The following is a 25672-nucleotide window of genomic DNA, read 5'->3' on the forward strand; positions in this document are numbered from 1 at the left end:
GTTGGCTGGGGAGACCAGGATAACTGGGCCATGTGTGTCCACAGCAAGCTGGGACATGTTCTTGTGGCAGTGGCTGAAGCCATGAGTTGAAAAGCAATCAAGTTGTTTAAGCAAATCAGCACACCGAGTACAGGAGAACACACAGAGTTACGTAGCAAAGGGTATAGATCCAGAGAGAGTGGAGGTGAGGCCATTCACACAATCGATCTGCTACACTGGGGACATAGGGAATAGTTCAGATATTTCAGAGCATCCCAAATAACCTTATATTGACCTGCCTCCTCCCCAGTAATACTGCCCACAGGTCCAGAGTATCGTGTTTCTTTGCCTTTGGCTGAGATATATCTGCTTTGTAGGAATGTACTAATTATCTCCTGCTTTATCAGAACCTTTATTATTGAATGACTTTTTTTATAAGAAAAAGAAGGGGGATGAATTTGTTAATAATATAGTTAGCTAATTGACAAAGTTTCAAAACCTGAGAGGTACTTCTTTTTCCATTCTGGGATGTAGTTAGTTAGAAGGGGCTTAGCAGGAAAGGTGTACCCATTTTCAGGCATAACAACTATTCATCTTAGTCTCTACTATCATACTCAAGATGTCCAATTTTTTAACAAAAATTGCAAGACATATGAAAAAGCAAGAAAATCTACACTCCCAAGAAACAAAACAACCATTAGAAGACTGTCCCTTAGCTATGACTCAGGTGTTGGAATTATCTAACAGGGAATTTAAAAGAGCTGCCATTAATATGTTAAAGGCTCTCGTGGAAAATTTGAACATGCAAGATCATATGAGTAACAATTTCAGCAGAGATCTGGAAACTATAAAAAAGAATCAAATGGAAATGCTAGAAATAAACACATAACAGAGATGAGGAAAGCCTTCGATGGGTTCCTCAGTAGACCTGATGCAGCCAAGAAAAGAATTAGTGCACTTGATAAAAAAAAGAGCTGGACACAAAGAAAAAAGAGAAGTTAAAGCAAAACTAGAACAAAAAACCCCAGAACACTCAAAAGTTGTGGAATAATACCAAATGTTGTCCCATATGAGTAATTGTAGTCCCTGGAGGAAAAGAGAGAAATGGTGGGACAGAAGGAATATTTTTAAACAATGGCTGAGAATGTCTCCAAATTAATAATAGATGCCAAACCACAGATCCAGGAAGTTCAGAAAACACTAAATAGGATAAATATAAAAATGAATATACCTAGCCATATCATATTTAAACTATTGAGTAAAGAACTCTTAAAACTCAACAATAAGAAAACAACCAACAAATTAAAAAATGGGCAAAATATCTGAATAGATACTTCCTCAAAGATAGACAAATGGCAAACATATGAAAAGATGTTGAACATCATTAGTTGTTAGGGAAATGCAAATTAAAACCACAATGAGATAGCGCTACACATTTATTAGACTGGCTAAAATTAAAAAAAAAATTTTTAGAGATACAAGTGCTGATGGGAATGTGGAAGTACTGGAACTCTTATTTAATGCTGGTGGGAATGTAGAATGGTACAGCCACCTTGGAAAAGTTGAACAGTTTCTTATAAAAGTAAACATATACTTACCTATGAGCTAGCTAGCTCAATCCTGGGTATTTACCCAAGTGAATTTTTAAAAACTTCTGTTCATGAAAACATCTGTTAGTGAATGCTTATAGCAGCTTTTCATAATCACCCTCAACTGGAAACATGTCATCAACACGTGATAAACTAACTGTGGTACATCCATGCAACGAAATACTACCCAACAGTGGAAAGGAACACACCATTGGTAACATACAATAACCTGAATGGATCTTAAAGGTATCATGTTGAGCCACACCCAAAAGTCTACATATGGTATGATTCCATTTATATGGCATTCTGGAAAAGACAAAAGTATAGGGATGGAAAATTGATCAGTTATTTCCATGGGTTGGGATGGGGAGAAAGGATTGACTAGACAGAGACAGCACTGGGAATTTGGGGGATGATGGAACTGTTCTGTATGGTACTCTGTTGGTGGGTACACAACTCTATGCATTTGTCACAACCTGTAGAATGGTACACAACAGAGGTATTTCGACTGTATGCAAATCTAAAAAAGAAACCCCAAAATCAGCCAGGAACCAAGATGGAATGCAAATCATGATAGCAGATCTAACTAGATTATGAATGACATAACCACACTAGGAGGTGGGGAAAAACTCATATGTCAAGTGGATACAGGAAGACTAAAGTAAAGACACAAAGTACCATATACAAGCACTGTACTCTTGGTGATAATTTTTTTTCTTACAGGGATATGGATTAAATTCTAAAACTACTTGACATATTGGGTTGTTGGGAAAGTCATGATGCATTTTTGCAGTGAAAAACATAGAAAAATATGTCATGATTTTCCCGACGACCCAATATATATACCTTTTGTGTACACATATGCTTTACATTTCTACTAAGGTTGAACAAATAAGTAAATATAATCTCAGTTTTCAACTGTCCAAGATTGAATCAAAGGGGAAATGTTAGAAAAATCCTGTGCATGTTAGATGGAAGTGAGTGGTATCAGTATTAATCTGAATGCATGCTCAGAAGTATATATTATACACACAGGTGTGATAAATAAGTGCTGTTCTGTGTATATATATATATGGGCTAGTATACTTCATATATTCCCTTGCTCTGTCCACTAAGAGGGCCTAGAAGCAGTGACAGCCCAGTAGCAATGAGACATCTACTGCCCAGGTTTTGTTTTCTAAGTACCAACCTCCAATAAAAGGAACAAGGGCCTTGGAGATGTGGTTTATTCCAGTAGTGGGTCAGTGAAAAATGCCTGAAGCATTTTGTGGTATCGGAAGTAAGGAAATGCTTTTAAAACAAAAGGGAAAAAAAAAGCCAGGGTGTCACAAGGACACAGGAGCCAACCTGAAAGCTTCCAGTGGCCAAAGCTGGAACAATTTGAGCAACTGTAAATAATGACAATAAAGTATTGGATTACAGCCCAAAGAATAAAATAAATATCCATGAGCCCATACTGATATCAATAAATAACTGAATAAATGAGGGAGAAGGAACAACTCTTTCTTATAGAAAAATTCCAAATAATAAATGTGGAAGGAATAAGGGAATTAGCAAATCATCAATTAGAACATCACAGGAGTAATTGCTCCAGACAAGATCCACCAAAAAAATGCTAAAATTAGCAGGTAAAACTTTAAGAAAAAACAATATTTAGCTCAAAATATCTCCCTACAAATATTTATTAATTAGCAAGGGAAAAATAGTAACTTCACAACAGAGAGACTGAACCACCTTAACTAGATAATGAAAGTTATTACGATCAGTAATAAGATGCTGGTACTTGGTGCCTCCTGGTACAATATGCTAAGAATGGCACATCACCTCTGTGGTCATCTGCCCAAAAATCCATAAACAACTATGATTATGAGAAAATATAAGAGAAACCCAAAAGGAGGGACAGTCTGCAAGTACCTGACCAGGATTCTTCAAAATTGTCAAGGTCATGAAAGATAAGGCAAAACTGAGGAGCTGGCACAGATTGGAAGAGGCTAAGGACACGTGACAAGTCAGTGCAACATGGGATCCTGGACCAGATCCTGGCTCAGAATAAGGCTGTTAGTGGCACAGCCAGTGAAATCTGAGCAGAGCCTGTAGTTTAGCTAATAGCCCCAATGTTCATTTCTTAGTTTCAGTCATTGTAAGATGCTAAAGGGGGAGCTGGATGAGGGGAACGCAGGAACTCTCTGGTCTGCCTTTGTAACTCTTCTGTGAGTCTAAAAGTATTTCCAAATAAAAAAGATTTTTTTAAGGCTACATCTCTCTCTCTCTCTCTCTCTCTCTCTCTCTCTCTCTCTCTCACACACACACACACACACACACACACACACACGTGGTGGTGGCGGGGGTAGAAATGATGTATTATTTGGTGAAAGGTAGAAAGCGACTGGACTAGATGAAGGAACAGCAAGACCAGAAAGGGGCTTCTTGTATATGATACATGGAAGCCACACTTCCATCTTAGAGCTGGGATAACTGGGAGGTAAGGGCTTTGGTCAGGGACACACTGCTCGTAGGTACAGAACCAGCCCCCAGTTCCCTGACTTCGGGTTGCTTTTTCCATCCCACCCCTGCCCCTCTCTGCTCCAGGGGAGGATTCTCTTACAGCTGTTCTGATAATGCTGTTTCTGCTTTGCATGTGTTTTTTTTTATACGTAGATTTCATAGTCCTGGTTAGATGTCTCCCTGAGTCCAACCTCACCAGTATTTCCTGTTGTGGGTGTCTGTTTTCATCATGTGTCTCCTCCAGGTGATAGCTATGTATTGGTCTTACTCTGTTCTGCAGAAACTGGAGACGAGCAAAAGGCCTCCATCTGGAACTTCCACTACCTCCAAAAGCACCTCCCCCACGCTCACGCCCTCCCCTTCACCCAAAGGCCACACGGCTGAGTCCTCCGTGTCCTCTTCCTCATCTCACCGGCAATCCAAAAGCAGCGGGGGCTCCAGCAGTGGCACCATTACCGATGAGGGTGAGTCCCCGGAAGTCCCCAAACCCCACCCTTTCCTCGTCGTCATGGTGACCTGGCAGGTGCCTTTAATTGCTGTAGCCATCATTTATTTGTTATAAACAAACAAACAAAAACAGCTTTCTCCCCCTCTTCCCTGATTCTACCTTGTATTTTTTTCTTCACTTGGTATGCTCAGTGGTACGCTCCCTTAAATGCTCTTTGAATGTAGGTGAGTTTTGTTAATATACACAAACATACACCCGTAGAAGTGTTTCTCTCACACCAGTTATGTAACATTCCCTAAACCTTGTACAAATCAGAATTCTTTCAGTTCCAAGTCACGGAATCTCTACTCAAACTGGTTTAAGCAGAAACAAACAAACAAAAACAACCTGATGATTTGCGGGCCCATAAAATAGAGGTGTCTAGGGGTGCTTCAGGCATGTCTGGATCCAGGTGCTTTGGGCGTGCTTCCCTCCATCTCTCAGGGAGGCTTTCTAAGTGGGGTCAATGATGTCCCCCAGACACTTCAGGCTTACTTTCTCTTCCTACTAACTTAGCAACCCCAGCAGAAAGAGTGCCACTTTCTTAGTAGGCTCAGCAAACTCCCAGGGGTAAAGGCCATTGGTGGCCTTGGATATATTTATAATGTCTTGGGTCATTAGCCCATCCCTGACTAGCTCTCTGTCTGTGGGGATGGAGTGTGCTGATTGGCCAGGCCCAGGTCAGGAGTCTGCCTTTGGAGCCGGGCTCAGGCTCTGCCCTTCGACACTGAGTGTGTTGGAAGAGGGAGAGAAGGGGTTCCTCAAAGGAAAATTGAAGTGCTGCTTCCAGAAAGAGGCGGAGGGTGGGTGCTGGGCAAGCAAAAGCAGATGTCCACTGCAGCCAGGAGAACTTCGGAGCCTGCATGCTTGAATCACAAGCCCCTCCTGTGGGGATGATGAAGAAAAGAAGATGGAGCGAGTCGACAGCAGGGCAGGAGCAGAGGCCCTGCAGTGGGGCCCCGAGAAAGAGAAGAATGCCATCCTGTGACACTGCCATCTGGGAGCTGGCTCCTGGGCGTGGGGAAGGGGGGAAGTGGGGCGTGGAGCTTCGGTGAGAGATGTGGCTCAGGCAGGTGCGCATCAAGGAGTATAAGTCAGGGGAGAAAGTTCATTGCGTGTATGGGTCTCACCAAGGCATTTGCGGACACCTCTCTGCAGCTGCTGGAAGGACATGCTAGGCAGATTCTGCCCAGCAAGTGATATGTGGAAATCAACTGCACGGGCTCTAGTCTGTCCTGAGTTGATAAATGCCACTGGCATCCTCTTTATTTGGGATCTGCTTTGTTGTTTTGTGATTTCTAGTGCAATCGTTTATAAAATCTTCAGAGAGTCACTAGCAGCCATTCCTTCCCTCACCGTGTTTTCTATGTCGAATCTTAAGTTCTCCACTCCGCTCATGAATTACCCCACCTCAGAGGCTTTCAGAAATCAAAACCCCTAAAGCGTCAGTTAGGTATTTGCACCCCACTCTTTTTCCTCACATTCATTCTTTTAAAAGGTCTGCAGAGCCCCAGGTGGGATGAAAAAAGAGGAGAACCTGACAAGGATTTCTTTTTAGATTAATTTCTTTTGCTTAGGCAGCCTAGTTTTCCCTCCTGGAATTTCTGAGCCCTGAGGCAGTGAGACCCTTGTCCCTTGGGCATTAGATTGTCACAGGACAGAGGCGACAATCCATCCTCATACAGCTCTTTATGAAGTTTTTGTGGGACATGTGTGGCCCCAATCAAGGGCTGCATGCAGGCCTCTGCCCTGCCCACCTTTCCACCTGTGTCCCTCTCTCTAGACTCCTCCTGCTGGAAGCAGAGAGGCCTGTGACGGAACCTTCTCAGCTCACATTCCTTCCGTGAAGGTTTCTGGGGCAGGCACAGGGTACCTGAACCTGTGCTGGGTGTTATGGTAACTCACAGTCAGCCCAGGGAATCAGTATACATTCAGCATAATCACATTGAAGGATTGTAACACCAGATAGAATCAAACTTGTGTGATCAGCAAAATACACACAGCCATGGCAGGCTCCACTGAGGAGCAGGCATTTGAGCCCACAGGCTGAGAAGAGATGGGGCAGTGGTGGGCCAGAGCTGATTGCTAAATTTATAGAAAATGTATGAGCTGGGGAGTAAACACAGCTAGTAAAAGTCAATTATAGGGCCGGCTGAGTGGCTCAGTTGGTTAAGAGCTCGCTTGGGAGCACCAGCTCTGAGCAGCAGGGCCGCGGTTCGGATCCCATATGAGGGCTAGTGACACTGCGCCCTCTACAGCTAAGATGGTGAACAGCAGCTCGACCTGGAGCTGGGCTACCCTGAGTTGCCGGCGACGGCATAGGCTGCAGTGGGTCTGCAGTGGGCTGCCATGAGCTACATGAGTGGCTGGCAGCCGGCGAGAGCTGCTGTGAGCCGCAGTGAGCAGCCGACCAATGACCAGTGACTGATTGCCTCACCTGGGAAGAGCACAATAATCATACCAACATGGGCCAGTGAAGCCACATCCTCCACAACTAGACTGAAGAACAAAACAGCAATTTGCCTACCTGTCTGTTCCCCTTCCTCGATTCCCCAACACTGTTCCCCTACCCCAATTCCCCAATAAAATCTTAAAAAAAAGTCAATTATAACAACAAAATATAGAAAAATAGAAGACAAAAAAGAAAAAACAAAAACCAAATTATTACTACATAAACTTATAATTTAATTATATTAAATATAAAGATATTTAGTATTTAAAACAAAATTATTTGCTGATTTTTAGTGCATTTTACTAATATCTGTGTTCTTGAGATTATTTACTTTGTTCTATCTATATGGTGGCAATATTGTATAATGATGTGTTACTCCTGTGTATCTCTTCCCAGTTCCATTTTCAGGAACATAACCTTGGTAGGTTGAAATCAGCCATGATAGGGGTATTTACACCATGGAAATCAGCAAACACCGGCAGTCAGGGCTTGATTTATTGTTTCATAGATCATCTAGATGTAATCTGGACAGTGATGGGCAAAATGTTGATTATGCAGGTTAAATGTAAAAGTGCCACGTCTGTAGCTGTTCTAGTGTGAATAGCACAAAAAATTTGAGAAAATATTCTTCCAGGATTTGAAAATCATGATCTGATTGAGCAGACTTGTTCACATGAAGTTCTAGTGTACGTCCTCGTCGTTTCATTTCATCTAACATGTTCATGTAAACGGAACTACACTCACTGGCTCCGGGTACAAGAGTAGGGTAAAAATCAATGAAAGAATTCAGTGAGATGCCTGAAATGCAGTGAAACCATTGGCTATGTGGAATTTATACTAAAGAGTATTGTATAATTTATTATTATATGTCAATTGTGTGTTACATACTCTATATCAGTAAAAGCTGCGGTAAACTTATGTACCTACACACATGCAGACATTTCCTCTCAAGAGCCAGGTTGTTAAACATTTACCAGCACATCACTGTGGAGGGAGATGGCATGGGGAGACAACGGCAGCAGCGAAGGTTTGGTGTCACAAAACTACAATGGATGATGTCTGGGTTGGGACTCGATTCATCTCATACATCCTGGCTCAGTAGCAGCTCTTCTGCAAAGTCTTCTCCAGCCCCCTGGGCTGGGTCAGCTGTCCTCTCTGACCCCAGATCCCTTTGGTCATGCCCTTCACCACAGAACTCATCACCAATGGGAGAAGTGGCAGAACGGGCTGAGTAACACAGGCCTGGTAGCCAGACCATGGGTTTGAATCCCTTTTGTGCTGTGGACTGGCAGTGTTCCCCACCCAAGATATGCTACCCAACGTTTCTGTGCTTCACTTTCTTGTCTGTAAATGAGGACAGTAATAGGGTCTACCTCATAGGTTTGTGAGGAGCAAATGGGTCAGCCATGTACAGGGCGCCTGACGGTGAGCAACATGCAGCAGCTGTTTATTATGACTTCCCAGCCACGCTGAGCTGCTTCGCTGCAGGAACCTTTTCATTCTTCCCTCCCAGCATGTGGTAGGCATCTTGGCAGCCACTGTTGCATGAGTGAATAAAAGGAACTCTGGCCTCCTACCCTCCAGTCCACTCTCCTGTGAACTGCACCCACTGCCTCAGGACCCTTGCACTTACTGTTCCCTCTGCCTGATGCTGCCTGGTGCTCTTTCCCTTGACACCTGCACATCTCACTTCTTCACTTAGTGATCAACTGTTACCTTATAAAAGCGATTTTCCCTGACGGCCCTCTGTAAAACAGCACCCTTTCACCCCCATCAGCCTCCCCCATGCCTCTGTGTTCTTCCTCACTGCTTTTGGCCTGTCAACCTGCTTTGGTCCCTGTTGAGTCCCCAGTGCCTCCTGCTTTTATACTTACTGAACGTGTGAATAAATACCCCTTCAAGGCCCCCAGATGCTGGTCTGGTTTCCTTTCTATACTCTCCCTGCTCTGATACCTGGATACCCAGAATCTTCTCTTTTCTCCTGGTCCCTGCCCCTCTGGCTCCGCTGCTCCACTAAGATGCGTCCTTCCTTCGGGAAGTCCACTGTCTCCGCACACGTGTGCCAAACCCTGACTCTGGTCTCAAGTCCACCGGCCAGTTCTCTTAAGTTCCTCTTCTAACTAGCTGAGGACTCGCTGGCATTAGCATTTACTGCAGATGCTGCAACCAGCAGTCCAGAAATCATAATTAAAGACTGTTCTGGATGGAAGGCGAAGTCTTAGTCCCAGCAGCTAGAACTCTGAGAACTTGGTGGTTGCAGCTGTTGGAGAGCCAGCCTGCCCATGGGCACCCTTGTCTTCTGTCTTCACAGCTCCGTTTGGGGCCTTGGTTGATGCCCAGGGCCTGCCCTGGGGGAAGAGTGTGGCTCACCGCCTAGACCTGCTTTCTGTGTTGGGCTTTCTTGTAGAATTGCATTTGAAAAGAGATTACCAATGCTTAATGAATGTTTGACGATCACTCTTTGGATCCATTTACCAAATTCTAAATTGTGTTTTTCCACATCTTCCCTCCACATCTTTCCCTCTTGAAGATGAGCTGACTGGAATCCTTAAGAAATTGTCACTTGAGAAATATCAGCCCATTTTTGAGGAGCAAGAGGTAAGGATGTTCTTTTTGAATGTCAGTCTAAATCTTCGTGTAAAAAAAAAATTGTCTAAATATGTAGCTTTTCCTCCTGCCGGCCTAGATTGATCTTTTTCAGTGAGACAGCTGAAGAAATAGAATTCGTGTTCAGCACATTTAGTTCCGTTCATTACAGTGAAATCCTGGGGACCTTATGGCTTGTTGTAATAGGATTTTGTCATTTTGAGCACTGCTCGCTCTCATAAAGTTTGTGTCTGTCCTGCACAAACTTGCCAAAGGGGATTGACTGGTCGGCTTTTAGGTTTAAAACGGGTCAAAAGCAAATCCTAATGAATCTGTGTTAAATGTCTGGATGTGGAGTCTGTGTTAATCTGAGAGCATCCCTATTTGCTTAAAACCACTGACAATCACATATTTAAAATATTACTGTTCTGCAGTTTGCCAGTTTTTCAAAGTGTTAAACATGGAGTTACTGTATGACCTAGCAGTTCCACTCTTAGGTAGGTATACACCCAAGAGAATTGAAAGCATATGTCCACACAAAAACTTGTACACAGAAAAGTTCATAGCAGCATTATTCATAATAGCTAAAATGTGTAAACAACTCAAATGTCCATTAATTGGTGACTGGATAAGTAAAATGTGTTCTCTCTATACAATGGAATATAATTTGGCCATAGAAAAGGAGTGAAGCGCTGATACGTGCTACAATGTGGATGAACCTTGAAAACATGATGCTCAGTGAAAGAAGGCAGACACAAAAGGCCACATATGGTGTGATTCCATTTATATGAAATGTCCAGAATAGGCAAATCTGTAGAGACAGAAAGTAGATTAGTGGTTGCCAGGGAATATGGGGAGGAGAGAATGGGAAGTGATTGCTAATGGGGATGAAAATGTTCTAAAATTGAGTGTGGTGATGATGGTTGCACAACTCTGTCCTGAAAATCATTGAATTGTATACTTTAAATGGATGAATTGTATGGTAGGTGAATTACATTTCAATAGGCTGTTTAAAAAATTCCCGTTTTGGCCAAATAAAATTCCTCTGCAGCCCACGAGCCACCAGGGTATAATCACTGGTGTTAGAACATTCTGTTGTCTGGTTTAGTACAGGACAACTGTCATGAATACAGTAGCAATCACGAGAATCACTCATTGTCCCCGACAAGCTTGAGATGCAATTGAGGAGTTTGTATTTTGATTCAAGAAACAGACTGGGGTGCCATGCCTCTCTTCCTCGGTTTGCTTTTCTGCCCTATCCTTCCTGCCTCCTTGGCGTTTTAAACTTGAGCAGTGATTTTTGTCATGATCAAGAAAATCTTTCCTGTTTGCTGGTGGCTGCCTGCTTTTGTGTTATTCATGTTCCATGCATGCCTCCTGAGGAGCTGGCAGTGGGGACTGGGTGTGGGGTGTCTGCCATGCATCGGGGATGGTAAGGAGAGGGGAGTGTCCTGTGGAGCCAGGGGACAGGGGTTTCAGCCAGAACTACGCCACTCTTTCATTCAGCCCCTCAGCACCTCGTGAGCTGTAAAGTCCCAGAGGAGCTGGGAGTCAGAGAGGTGGGATGCCTGCATCTTATACAAAGCTTGGGGCTGGATAAGGGAGCAGACTCTTCCCCACTGACTTAAACCTGGTTCAAGTTTTTTTGTTTGTTTGTTTTTATTCCAGGAAAGTAAAATGACTATTAAAAGAGAGAAGGAAGGATGATGCAGGGTTTATTTGGGGCACAGGCAGGGATGACAGAAATGTTAGGATTTTTTCCCATAGAAACCAAGGGCTGTGTGGCTTTGAGATGCCCTTATTCTGAGCCCTTTTCCGCCTCTTTCCTTATTGCTTCTGCTTGTTTATTTTTTCACTCTGTCTTTCCACAGTCTGCATCTCTCTTGTCTTCTGGGGGGAACTGTGGTGAGTACCGCCATATACCCACATTTTCTGTGCCGTAGCCAATATTGTTAAAAGTGCAGCAAAACTGGAATTCACTTTCTAACAGCAGGACTTAGATTGTTACTGCTCTAGCCACTCAGATTCCTGCCTGGGAGACTTGTTTCATATTCAGGGTCTTTCTGAGGTGCACCTGTCCTGAAAATCCCAGGGCTAGAGCTCAGGAGAGTTAGTTCTTAGTGATATTTTCAACTAAACTTGCAGCATAAAGCCAGGAAACAGAAATAGTAAGTCCTAATTAATTCACTACTAATAAGCTCATAATCATGGTATTTCTGTTGTGGTTGGGGAAAAAGAGGTGTGGCATCAAGCCGATGGCAGCGAATCCCCCGTCTTTCTTCCCAGGTGGATATGGAAGCGTTCCTCACACTTACCGATGGGGACTTGAAGGAGCTGGGTATTAAGACAGATGGGTCCAGGCAGCAGATTCTGGCAGCCATTTCTGAACTGAACGCAGGCAAGGTATTGTACTCAATCTTTTTTTTTTTCCTGTTTCAAACGGCTGAGAAACTCCCTAGGGTCTTAGGCCCTCGCTATGCCCAGGGACCTTTGGGGTCTAACTTCATGTCCTCTGGAATATCTAGCAGAGGCTAGCCCCGTTTGCACGCTTCTCATGGCACAGTCATTGCTCACCACCTCCCAGTGTGGCCTGCTCCTTTTCCAGATCTCTCTTCCTATAAGGTGGTTTCTCCTTAGATTCAGCTAAAATATTCCCTCTAGTAATTTCAACCCCCAGGGCTGGGTATTGCCCTCCAGAACTCAATGGAAGCCGAACCATTGGTTAAGACATGCCCAGGGGTCATGCCGACCTTCATTTGACTTGTAGCACCTCCACTTACTCGCTGCATTACCTTGGGCACATCATGCACCTACCTCTCCAAGCCTCACTTTCCTCATCTGTAGGGTGCGGGTAATAGCATTGTTACCAGGACTAAAATGCCTAGTAGAGCCCCTGGCACACAGAGACCTGTCAATCACTGTTGTTATTGTTGGCATCCTGCATTTTTGTCTAATGTTAAATTTCTGTTTCATCAGCTTTGAAACTAAAGAACTACTTGTCCCCTCCACCCCCATGTACCCAAAGGCACACATGTGCAAAAAAAAAAACCAAGCAAACAAAAAACATGAAGAGCAAATCACACTCACTTTGCAAACATTAGCTATTCAGTCTATCAGGCTATTCACACTTCTTTGCCTTCTCTGCTTTTTTTCCCTAATATGGGCTGGATTTTTCTGTCTCTCGTTCCAACAATGTATAATGTTTGCTTATTTGTTGCTTTTTCACACTTTGCCTAACAGCTCCCCACTTGTTGAGCAATAGTGCCTCGTCTGGGATTTTGCCATTGTAAATACTGCTATAGTGGGCATCGCTGCCTCTTTCCATTTTCTTCTCTGGTTTTGTTCTTCAGGCTTCATTCCACAATACAAGGTTATGTCAGAGAGCGTGACCGGTATTATGGTTCTTTCTGTATATTGCTAGGTATGCACAGAAATACTGAACAGACTTGTAGCGCTGACAGCAAATAAATATTTATGTAGCACTTTAGAATTCACATACATGTCCCCAGTTAATGGCCTCAGTTGATCCTTTGGCTCAGGAGGTCCAAGATCCTTCTTCCTCCTGGCCTCCAGAGGCCAAAAGTGTGAGCCAAGGAGAGGATGGAGGTGGGGAAAGCCACGCTTACACAGAAAAGGTTCTGGATGTAGAGCCAGTGAGGACCATGGAAGCATGGGAGGACGGAGGGGCTGGGTGTCTCTAGAGCCTGGCCTGGACTTGGTAGATGGTGACTACTAATGCTTCCAGAACCCTCCCTCTGCCCTCGGTGGTCATGGCCTCCTTGGCCCAGAATCTCAAAAGGAAGACAGACTGGGCTTGTTTGAAAATCTTAGGAAGCTTGGCTAGAATCATCAGAGTGGACGATGTGACATCTCGAGAAGCTGGGATCCAAAGGAGAACATTTTTCTTCAAGTTTGTACAGACCAGAACATTCTCTTCATTTTCTCTGAAATTCATCACCCTGCACTACTCTACGTATTTCTATAACAGTTCTGTATCCTATACTAAACGGGGCCCCATGTAGAGACTCAGAAGTGGCAGCTGTTCGTGATTGTCTTAGTCAGTTTGGGCTGCATAACAAAGTACCATAGACTGGGTGGCTTGTCAACAACAGAAATCTATTTCCCACAGTATGGAGGCTGGAAGTCCAAGATCAGGATGCCAGCATGGTGAGTTGCGGTGTGGGTCCTCTTCTGAGCTGCACACTGCTGACTTGTCACGTATCTTTACGTGAGAGAGAACAGAGAGAAGCAAGCTCTGTCCTGTCTTGTCTTATAGAGGCACTGATCCTGTCAGGGGAGCCCTACCCTCATGACATCGTCCAAGAACAATAATCACCACCCAAACACCATCATGTTGTGGGGTAGTGTTTTAACATATGAATTTGGGGGTGGGGGACATAAACATTCAGTCCATAATAGTGGCCTTCTTTGTGAAGACCCCAGCTGACCAGTCCCCAACCAAGAGACCCAGGCGCTTCTGACATGCCAGGCCACAGGAACTGCTTAATTTCATCCATGTCCTTCCCACAGGCAGCATCTACCTTGCAAAGTCAGGCGATTCCACGTGGAGATAGGTACAAGGGGAAGGAGCAGGTCTGAACTAATCACTGGAGAAAGAAAGGGCATGTTATTCGAGGGCAAACAGTCGCAGACAAAGTCCCGTGGGAGTGAGGACCAGGCACCATCGTGTGTTGTAGAGCCAAGGCACGATTGGGAGAAGATTAATATTACAAACACAAGTTCATGTGCGACTGCACTAACCCTAGGTTACGACTGCAACTGTGTGCTGGCTCCTAGAAAAAGCGAAGAGGTCTTCAGGCTGAGGGTGGCTTCCAGGAGCCCTTTGGATGCCCTGGGCCTCTGCTGCTCTGGGCTGGCCCTACCTAACCCCAACTCTAGGGGCTCCTGCCTTTTTCTTGCTGCAGGCCACGTGCTTCCCCTTCTGACATTCACCCCTTTTCTTCTGCAACCCAGTCTTGGCCAAGAGAGCACACCCATTGTGGCTCAAATGCCCTGTACACATTTGAGGACTCAGGCGGACATGTGAGAGAAGGGATGCTCACCTTTCCTTGCTCGCCGTGTCTTTCTGGCTCTGGTCCACAGCATGCTGGAGGGCTGTGAAATCAATTTAGTGGTTCACAAGCACCATTTTAAAACGGAGTAGAAAATATCAACATCCTTTGCAGATAGGTAGGGTCAAATTTGTTTCAGTTGTATATATTTCCGAGTAACAGCGTTACAAAATATATTTCTTACAGTCAAAAAAAAGTTTGAACAGTTTAGCCTAAATTAAAAAAAAAAGAATAGTAACTGAAAACCTGGCTTAGCCATTAAAAAAAAATCAGTAAAGGACGGTGGACCCTCAGCTTCCAAGCCATATAACTTTCGCGTAAACCCACTCTTGTATTCAAGTTGCGATGTGATATGTATGCAAGTCTGCTTATTACTTTGTTAGTGTCACACAGTTTTATATATGTTGGAGAAGCTTACCCAGAAATGATGACCTGAGTTTCACCTTATAGTTGGTGCTAAACCATTGATTCCTTCTGTTCCCAATTATTTGCGATTATCATAGTAGTGCATATTAAATTTGCACAGTACCACAAAGGCCAATTTTTAAAGAAATCACGACCCACCCACCCAGAGGCCAATGCTTCACATTTGGGAAGATCACTCTGCAGTGTTTTGACCAAATGTTTTTCTTTATGTGGCTGAGATATATTTGGAGCTATAACTTTACCTTCTACTTTCTTCATTTAAGATTAAATACGTGAAGTTACCCATGTCATTAACTCTTTTTAATGTAATAAATTTGCATGGTGGTACTAAAATTATTTTTTAAATCCCTACTTATTGGACATGTCGATACCCGAACTTTCGCTACGTAGTGTTGCAGTGGGCAGCTTTGTGTATGAGGCCTTCTAGTTACCTGCTCAGAATAGATGTCTAAAAGTGGAATTACAGAGTCAAAGAGTCTAATTCAGGGTATTTGTTCCCACTTCCTGAATTACTTTCCAGAAAGAGCCAGTGAACATCCCCAACAGGTGTGGGTGTGAGTTTAGATTTTTCTTTTCTTTTTTTATTAGATAGGCTGGGGTGGGGGGGTTGCCTTTTTAAATTTGCACTTCTTTAACTACTAGGTAGATCAAACACTTTTTTCTACTTTTAATGGCCATTTGCTTTTTCCCTTTTGAGAATTATGAGGCAGGTCCGTTGAAACTCGGGGGTTTTTCAAGGGCAATTATCATTCTCATCTTCAATCAGTTGTGGATGCAGGACCCATCATGGTTTTCATTATCCACCGCTCCCTCCTAAGGTTAGGAGGCGGAGAGTGCTGGAACCCTGTCTGGCCCCGACCTCATTTCTTAGGCAATTAAGGCTGAGGTGGTGTTTAATAATGACATCGCTGTCACCCCTCCTATTTATTTTTCACCCTCTGCAGTTTGCACATTGTCACCTCATTATCTCAGGTTGAGCCTCATCACAGCCCCAGCATGTGGCATTCTCCCCGTTTTACAGGCATGGACGCTGAGGAGCAGGGGTCTTGCCTGGGATGCCCCCGCTCGTGAGAGGTGGAATGGGGACTCAGGGTTCTGACTCCATACCCACGATTCTGTCCTCTGCCTCACAGCCTTCAGGTTTGTGTTGGTGGGATCCTGACAGCATTTTTCCAGCCTATTTAAATTGTCCTGGGAGGACTGGCCTGAAGGGAAACTCGCACTGCCCTCCCAGGGGTCTGCGAGGCCACATGAGCAACTAGAGGTCTGTCTGGGAGTCGAGAGGGACCCCTCAGGGTGTGAGTAGTTCAGGAGATGAAAGAAGAGCAAGTTTGAAGCCTAGACTCATTCAATGGACTTTTTTTCTTTTTCTTTTCAATCTTGGCAGAGAACAATCTGCCAGAGATTATTCATTTTTAATTTACTTTACATTTTGACCACATTTATTTATTGTTTATCCCACACTGCTGCCCTTTGAGGGCAGGTCCTGTAGCCTCCTGCTGCCCACACAGGGTCCAATGTCAGCAGCAGCCATTTGATGTACGATTATTATCCCCATTTTACAGATCAGGAAACCAAGGCCCAAAGCGACAAAGTGTCTTCCTCAGCTAGTCAATGGGATTTGAACCCGGGCTGTTTAACCCCAGTCTCTGTTCTTAACCTCACCGTATCCCTGCTAAAGTACTCAGTGAAGATGTTCTCGGGGCTTAGAAAACATCCACATCCCCTCTCTTTTCCTATCTCAGAATGTGTGTACAAGGGGCAAGGAGGGGTGATCTCGGGAGATGGGGTGAGAAACGAATCACTGTGAAGAGGAATCTGATTTCTTTTGGGCAAGGGGGCGTAAGGCTGTTCAAACTCTCACTCTGCAGCAGAAAGAAGTTTGGCTCCCACTGACTTCCCTGGAAATCCGAGGGCTGGAAAGACTCACAGAGCAAGGCAGGCAGGGGTGGAGGTCCCCCCCTTCCAGGCTCTGTGACCCAAGGCAAGTCGGTCCTGCTTCCTGGACTCTCCCGTCCAGCCTCGTCCAGGGAGCTGGATCCTTGTATCTCGGGGGCCTCTCCAGCCCTTGGCATGCTGTGGTTGTGGGTTCTGGGGGAGAGAGTCTGACTCAGAGTGTTTTTATTAAACTTGGTACTCTCTCAATTAGGTAATTTATTTTCCCCAAGACGCCCATGGGTTTTTCAAGTATGAGTTGAGCATTAACAACACTGTGTCAATTGAATTAATGGTTAAGAGATTTAACAAGACTTTCTGTGTCTGTTTTCAATTTCCTCCACAGGGACGGGAGAGACAAATTTTACAGGAAACCATTCACAACTTCCATTCTTCCTTTGAGAGCAGCGCCAGCAACACCAGGGCCCCTGGAAATAATCCCTGTACATGATCCTCCGTCCAGTGATCACCAGTGTGAGCTTTCTGAATCTCAGTCCTGCCTTCACCCAGCCACCTTCAGCTCTTCCCGGTTCCCTGAAACACACCATGCTTTGTCACACCGCTGTGCCTTGGTCACGTTGTTCCCTCTGCCTGGAACGCCCGTCTTCCCTACCCTGCTGTAGTGGTTGGTGGTGCTTGTTGATGTAACAAACTCCACCCCAGTAGAAACTTATTCTCTCATAAAGTCCGGTATGGCTTTCTGCTTGGCTGGTGGTGTCACACAGTGATTTGGGGACCCAGCTCCTGTCACCTGTGGCTCTGCCATTCCCAGGAGCCTCAGAGTCTTTGTTTCAGGCTGGCAGAAGGGGAAAGGGATGGTGAAGAAGGCACAGCCATTTCTTAATTGCCTTGCTCTTAGCTGCTCACATTCCATTGGCTCCTCCTGCTCACATTCCATTGGTCACCAGTAGTCACATGGTCCCCATTGGATGCAGAGGGCCCTGGGAAAGGTAGTCTTTGTTCAAGGAGGGGCGTCACAGCAACAACTCCATGCTTAAATGGGGAGTGCATGTTTTGGCAGACGATTAGCCGCCTCTGCCACATCTTCCCTTAAAACTTCTAACGTATCCTTCGCCGTCCAAGTCACCCATCCATGGAAGCCTCTCTTGACTCCCTTACACAGCACCAACCCCTCTAGCCACTGGGCTCCCTTACTGCTTTATATATAACTCTGCTCTAGCACTTCACTGCACCTACTGCATACACCATACAACAGGGATGTAGGATGTGTATGTTGAATGCATTTTTCTTTATTGCAAAGGCAGCCTTTTATGTAGGAAAAAAGAGGAGGCTCATTGTGTGATCTTGCAGGATCCCTTCTCCTTTCTGGCCTTCAGTTTCCTTATCTGTGATCAAGGCAAGCTGATGCTCTGACACTCCACACGACTCGCCCCAGATTGCTGTAGGGCTTTCTGCACGTCAGTGGGAGCCGAAGGCCCTAACATATTATCCTGTGGAAGGACTTCAGTGCTCGCATTTTCTAGGCAGAGACTTTGGAATTTCTTCTACACCCTATTAATGCTCTGTTCCTCAGAAGCGCACTGGCCCATCCATCCAGTTTCCTACCACATTATATTATTGTAGAAGGGCTCTGACTTTTAAATGTAGTAGCTTTCTGAAGTGTTTCTAAGCAAGTAATCAATTCATCCAAACCTTGCTGCATTTCTGTCATTTGCTGGGTGCTGGGGATTACAAAGACAAGCCAGAGCCCGTCCCCACCCTTGAGGACCTCAACAGGCAAGCGAAGACGTGAATGGGTGATCCCAACCTCGAGGGGCAGGATGGTGGTGTGGAAAGCGCTTGCACTCTAGACTAAGATTCAGAGTTCAGATCCAGCCCTGTGCTGGCCAAGGGTGCTTTACTTAGTTGGAGCTTAGAGCCAGTGTGCATAGAGCACATGGTCTGCGGATGAACCCTATAGATGGCAGCCTTTGCAGAATTCTCATCTTTACCATGAGCTCCGCCAGCCACGTGCTGGCCTTTTGAGAGGTGCGGTCTCTCATCTCTCCCTCCTACAGCCACGAACACCCATTCCTGCTCCGCTGGCTTTCGGAGGCGGCCGTTAGCGCATTGCCCGGAGCCTGATCGTGTTCTCCCTCTGCCTGTCCATCCAGTGGGTGCTGTTCCTTCTTCATCCTCCCATCCTCCCACCTGCTGACGCCAACTTTCCCCATGGGTCAGCCATCACTGACAGAAGTCTTTATAATTGTCCTCCTGTCCCAGCCTTCTTTAAGGAGACACGGTCATTGGGCACCAACAGTGTGCGGCAGCTTAACCTCAGTGTCATTGTCCTCACTGTCACCCTGGAGGCTGGCAGTTTAACCCCATCTGCACATTGGGGAAACAGACAGGAAGGAAGGGAGCTGCTGCCTGTTATACAGCCAGGAGCAGCGCTGGCTTAGGACTGACCTGGCGGGCTTCTGAGCCTGTGCTTTCCCTGCAGACTCCTTGAAGCACCAGGGATTCATGCTGATTTAATGCACTCACATCTTCAGGGATTATGGACAGGCCTAGAGCTGTTTTTGCCCATGAAATACATGGCCCCCGAGTTATGTGCCTTGAGGCTCTGTGCCAGCTTTTCGCTGTTGTCCTGTTCTTTTCGTAAGCCTGGTGTTTGTGCAGCTTCTACTCAGGTAAGTTTGAGTGAACACCCATGATACATGGGAGCTATGCTGGGTGTCAGCTTTCCACCAATGCAAACCTCCACGATCCCAGACAGAGCAGGGATGATGATGCCCATTTTGCAGATGGGAAAACCAAGGCTCGGAATGATGCTTCTCATCTTGCTCACTGGACTCAAGTGGTTCTGTGGCTTTTTCTCCCAGGCCGTTTGTGTGCTGGTTAGTGAGAGGGCCCTGGCACCCTTTCTGGGCCATGATCCCTTTCTGGCGACCCCTCTCACCCCCCTCGCGCCCCTTTCTCCAGGAGGCTGTTCCCCTCCTCCGTGTTCCCCTTGCCTGAAGACCCCCATCAGCATTTCCCCAACTGTCTTCCTTGGAAGACTAGTTCCACTGAATGTTAATAAGTTTTTAATAAAGAAAAAGAGGGGGTGTGTGTGAAATTGGGATAAGGCTCTGATCAAATAGGTTTGGCAGACGCTGGGTTATAACCCAGTTACGTGATTGTCTTTGCTGCAGGACATTCCAGAACCTGCAGCACAGCAGCGTGTGTGTCGGGCCTTGAGGGGGGTCCATGTGGCTTGTAGCATTTCCCATACATTTGATCACAGAATGCTTCGTGGTGCTCTTGGAAGATGGGTTCCTTGGACACTGGCAGGGAAACCCTGCTTTGACTGGGACAGTGGCAGCCATGCGGCCCTGGGCATGGGCCAAGGGAGTGCGCAAGGGCTTGGGTCAGGGGTCTTTGGCAATGGCTTCTCTCCCCGGCGGCTCTGTGCAGAGGTGGACTACTTGGCAGTAAGACGAGGTAGGAGGGTCCGGGCCAGGACCCTGCTCAGAGGACTCTACGTCCTGCAGGAGAGAGGGCACTGTTTCCAGCATTAATGCAGTGTCCTGCCTGGCATGTGCTTGGTAGCCAAGCCCTGCCCCCCAATGGCCAGGGAAAGGTTCTCACCTCCTTGCTTCAATGCCAGACAATTACATGGAGGCTAGCGAGCTGTGCTCAGAAAATGTTTAGTTTTTCATTCATTGAACATTTACAGAGCATTTACCCTGTGCCTGCCCTGGGCTGCTGATTTGGATCCAGAGGTGAAAACACTTGCCTCTGCCCTCAGGGGACCCACAGTACCTTGGAGTAGACAAGCACATAAATAAAATGTTGTAGTGCCACTTGAGGAGTCTTGTAACGGGTGTGCTAGGTCCATGGCTGGGAAGATGTCGGTGACGCCTCAGGCTCAGCCTGGACAGGAGAGGCCAGATCTGGCTCAAGCTGGTCTGAAAGGGTGCTGGGAAAGAGAAAGGGCACCCCAGATGGGGGGCTGTGTTTTCAAAGGCAGGCAGCATATTTGTGGGTTAAATATTGCCGAGGATAAGTTAGATACCTGTTTTTTCTGATTTCTGATTCTTTTTGTGTAGAAGCAATTTGTTACCCTGGAAAGAGCACTGATTGTAGAGTCAGCCCTAGCACTGGGTTTTGGCTCAGCCACTTCTTACTGGGTAACATCAGGCATATTTCTTTTGCTCTCTGAGCCTGTTTCGCTTTTGTTTACAAGGGACTAGCGCTTCACAAGGTGCTTCTGAGGAAGGTGAGGAAGCCCTTTTCACACCTGTGGAGTTCTGCAGGTGTGAGAAATCGCCAGGATGACTGCCTATTTGAAATCCCCTCTCCCCTCCCACCTGCCCGGATGTAGTCATGGCTGGGTGGCGGAGGCCAGAAGCAGCAGCCTTCAGCCAGAGGTAACAGCAGCTTAGACAGCTCTGTTGGCATCAGAGCCCTAAGGATGTGAGGGTTGGCGGTGAATCCCAACCCTCCAGCTATGTCTGACCCTGGGTGTTTGTGCCAGCAAGGTAGACAGAAAGGAACAGGAAGGCCTTCCAGCCAATAGCAAGAGCTGGTCCAGCAGGCAGAGAGGAAGCAGGAAAGCCCTCCAGTTTGCTCTTGCCTTAGAGCTGCTCAAAGGCATCACATCACTGTGCAGGCCAGGCGAAGGCTGGACAGCTGTGACATCCATGCTGGCCTGTGTTGCCTCCTGCAGGCCTGGGACCCGTCATGGGAAGATTTCAAAGCTCATACTGGAGGTACTGTGTAGCACCATCCATGCCCATCTGCCCTTGTCCATTTCACACAAGATAATCACTTCTTATTAACCAATAGATCCTGTTCAACATGTAAGGTGAATATTGATGCTTTCCCTGCTAAGTCGATACCAAATTCTGCAGGACTGGCCAAGGATGATGAAACTGCTCCCTGGGGAGGTGGGTGGTGAGTCATCTCCTGTGGGGTCGGGGTGGGGGGAGGCTTGCCAGGCTCCCCACTGGACTGAGGGAGCTCTGCTCCTCTGTAGCATGGTGCCTAAGAGGGTGATTAGATGCTGCCTTAAATCTCAGCCCCTCGCCTGAGAAGCTAATCTCTGTAGACAGTGATTTGCCAGAGCTTGGGCATGATGGAAGGGAAATAGAGTCACCAGTAGTGGAAGAGAGCAGAAAGCCCATTCACTTGTCTTTAGTTTCCTTCCAAAACAGAGACCACATCTTCCTGCCACTCAGGGCTCTCTCCTCAGGGCCTCTGCTCTGGGGTGAACCAACTCCCACTAGGGTAAGGTCCATCTCAGGTTCCCAGTTCCTGTTGGAACCCCCTCCCTAGGCCTCACAGACAAGCATGGCTGTCCTCTTTAGGGAGACCTTGTCCCCACCCTCCAGGTGGCTGGGGTAAGATTTGGCCTTAACCCTAAGGCCTCAGCAGGGGCACTGTATCCTTTGGCAAGAGGCCAGGATGACATTTTGTTTCAACCCTGCAAAGTGGGTTCCATGTTCCTCACCACCACACCTTTTTAAAATTATTTCTGTACAGGGACTTGATTCTTTGAAGGATTTTTCTTTGCCAAATGTATATTAAATAATGGTGAATTTGTCTTCTCACTTTGATTTTGCGCATTAAAGGTATAAAACGCTGCTCAGATTTCTTCCACTGATAACTTTTATGGAGCCAGCACTTAAGCTGTGCCAGGCGCTTCTGTAAGTGGCCTTGCCGCCTTCATAATAGCCCTGTGGGGCAGCCTTAAAATTCCCTTTCTACCAATTCAGTGACTGTGGCACACAGATACTAATGAACCTCACCAAGGTCACCCAGTTAACAATCAGTTTGAATGTAGGTCTCACCTCTCAATTCTCATGAAGCGTCCACATTTTCTCCATGCTGTCTAGCTGCCACCCAGCACAAAGAGAAATGTTGAATTGGTATAAGCTCAGCCAACTAAAAAGCAAACAAAACCTTGTGAGTCTGTATGGCTTGTTCACAACATTTTTGGGGGGAGGGGGAGAGAGGCACTTATACTAGAAATAGCTTGGAGATTCTCTGCTGCTTCTAAGTATTCTTGGAAGTCAGAGGAATGCCTTATCTCCTCCTCTCCTGGTACTAGAATCTCATATGGGTGTGCTCAGCCTCTCTATAGAGCATTTGGGGAGCCCAGCCCTGAAGCAGGCAGAATGAAGCCAGTGAGGTTGGTGGGGCCCCAGAAGATCCTGGGGAAACTGTGGGAGCCAGCTGTCTATAAGAAAGAACATTCCAGGGACCACTGCTACCTGGAAGGAAGAGTGTCACCCCAGATGGGTCTCCAGAGGCTGGTCAAGCCCAGGGCAGCTGGAGAGAATTCAGACTTTGGGTGAGGATTGGACCAGGTAAGTGTTTCCCAAATGACCCAATGGCGGTGGCGACATGAGAAAAACAAGTACAAGGCAACTAGTTTACCTGACGCTAAATATATTCGTTTTACAGGGTTGGCCTTGGTCCTGCTGAAAGTCCCCGCTACTTTTAAGAGAGGGGATGGTGGTGATGACAGTTTCAGTTTTACTAATGGGTGTAATCCTTGTGTGAGAGACACTGTTCTGTCACTTTTGAGGTCCCTCCCAGCCCCATGAGTTTATGAAAATCTACAAGAAGAAGGGAGAGTAGTTCCTCAATAAGTTAAACGTAGAATTACCATATAACCCAGCAATTCTACTCCTACATATATACGCAAAAGAATTAAAAATAGGTATTCAAACAAAAACTTGCATGCAAATATTCATAGCAACACGATTCACAATAGCTGAAAGGTAGAGACAATTCAGATGGCCATCATTGGATGAATGGATAAAGGAGATGTGGTACTTCCACACAATGGAGCGTTCTTTAGCCACAAAAAGGAACGAAGCACTGATCTGCGCTACAACAGGGATGAACTCTGAAAACATTATGCTAAGTGAAAGAGGCCAGACACACAAGACCCCATAGTATATGAGTCCCCTTATCTGAAATGTCCAGAATGAGCAAATGCATAGATACAGAAAGCCAGGGATTGGGGAAATGGGGAGTCCCCTGTTTGATGGGGAGGGGATTTCCTTTCGGGGTGATGAAAAAGTTCTAGAACTAGATAAGGTGGTGGTTGTACAACACGGTGGATGTGCTTACTATCACTGAATGGTACACTCCAAAATGGCAAGTTTCATATTATATGTATTTTACCATAATTTTAAAAGAAAAAGAAGGGAAAGGGGGGCTCGTGACCTAGCTGATTTTCCACTCTTGTCCTGTCAGTCTGTTCATCTTCTTGACCTTGTTTGTCCTTCAGCGTGAAAGATACGTAACCACCCTTGGGTCTTCCTTTCCCTCTCCTCTCTCTCCCACGCACGAATGCATACCTTTTTGTCCCTTTCATTAGAGAGGTCTAGATGGACTGAGAGTCTCAAGCCCGTGTCTACAGAGCCCTGCTCAGAAAACGCTTCGTGAATGAGGTGGGGCTGCCTTGTCCTGGCTGTGGGGAGGGCAGGAGGGCGCACCCATGTGGAGGCACTGGGAAGCCTTTCGGGCTCCGCCATCTTGCTGCTTCTCTGGCCCTCATTTCCTGTCTCCACGGACCCGTGAAGCTTCTGTGCTTCACTTGCTTGCAGCTCTTTCAGCAAAATAATTGTCTCCACTTCATCATAATCAAAAACTCCCTTTGAGTTGCAGGTGAGTTTTCAGAAGAGCTTCCATATTGGCATGAACACCCACTGCTCCAGCTGTTGCTGCCTCCAAGGGGTCCCAGCCCCATGGGCTCCCACTTAGCCCTCCTCTGCTACCAGCCTCCCTCTGTCCAATTCCACTTTCCCCCTTTTCTGCCACAGGGGTCCACCTGGAAGCCAGTGCCTGGAACCACATGCTGCAGCTAATCTCGACTCAATCTGCTCCCAGGAACCCAGCCTGTGAGCAGGGGCTCTATAAATGTTGAGGTTGTGCCTGTGTGGAGGGGAACTTCAGCCATAAAGAAGGTTCTAGAACCGGAGGCTATACACCAATGCTGCTGCAGCTTCTGTCGGTTGGCTTCATCAGTGAGGTGGCCTCAGCGCAAACTGATTTTACTAACTCCTCAAGAGGGACAGTGGCCAAGAGCCTGAGTCAGACGGAATCCTCTGAGGGAACGTCCATCAGGCCACCCAGAGCCGCAGGCTCGCAGGAGGCCATGTGGTGGTGATACTGGCCGTGTAGTGATGATAGCTTTTTCAGGTAAGTGAACCTGTTTCCCTCTTGTTGGAATGAGGGTTGATACACTCATTCAGTAGATGCTAATGAAGCACTGTTGAAGGCACTGGCAATGCACCAGGGAGCCAAGCGAAGTCCCTGCCTTCGCGGAGCTATGATCCAGTGGGGAGATGACAGTCCTGGCTCACAGGGCGGTGTGAGCGTTTACTGAAACAACGCCTGGCAAGGGTAGGTGCACATGGGGGCATAGCCGCTTTTTTCTTTATATTTTTTTCAGTTACAGTTGACATTCAGTATCACATTCGTTTCAGGTGTACAGCCTGGTGTTTAGATATTTTAATAGCTCATTTTCTCTCCCCATTTCTTGAGGGTCAGGACCACACGAGTTCTTTGTCACCAGTTACAGTGTAGGGAACATTGTGCTCTGCCGGGGCGCAACTCCCCGCAGCTGCAATAATGAACCTAAGCTAGTAGCAGTCAGAGGAGCTGGGTTATGGACCTGAGAACAGGGCAGGGATGCACC

General features: G+C 46.3%; 1 protein-coding gene across 3 annotated transcripts in view; it reads left to right on the forward strand.

Annotated features, from left to right (window-relative positions):
• Positions 1 to 25075, forward strand: part of ANKS6 (ankyrin repeat and sterile alpha motif domain containing 6) — a 57145-nt gene extending 32070 nt beyond the window's left edge. The window contains exons 12-16 of one of the 3 annotated variants that reach the window (XR_002124789.1): positions 4354 to 4537; positions 9543 to 9610; positions 11470 to 11503; positions 11885 to 12001; positions 17378 to 17463. Coding sequence is in view for 2 of the 3 variants with exons in the window: in XM_019649552.1 (XP_019505097.1) it covers positions 4354 to 4537; positions 9543 to 9610; positions 11885 to 12001; positions 17378 to 17482 (474 nt within the window). In the remaining variant the exon portion in view is untranslated. Of the gene's footprint in view, positions 1 to 4353; positions 4538 to 9542; positions 9611 to 11469; positions 11504 to 11884; positions 12002 to 17377; positions 17506 to 24794 lie in introns of those variants that run through there. The other 2 variants (XM_019649552.1, XM_019649553.1) reach the window with 2 other exon arrangements.
• The last annotated feature ends 597 nt before the right edge of the window (positions 25076 to 25672 follow it).

The sequence above is a fragment of the Hipposideros armiger genome, unplaced genomic scaffold (assembly GCF_001890085.2).
Source record: "Hipposideros armiger isolate ML-2016 unplaced genomic scaffold, ASM189008v1 scaffold_133, whole genome shotgun sequence".
Taxonomy (NCBI): Eukaryota; Metazoa; Chordata; class Mammalia; order Chiroptera; family Hipposideridae; genus Hipposideros; species Hipposideros armiger.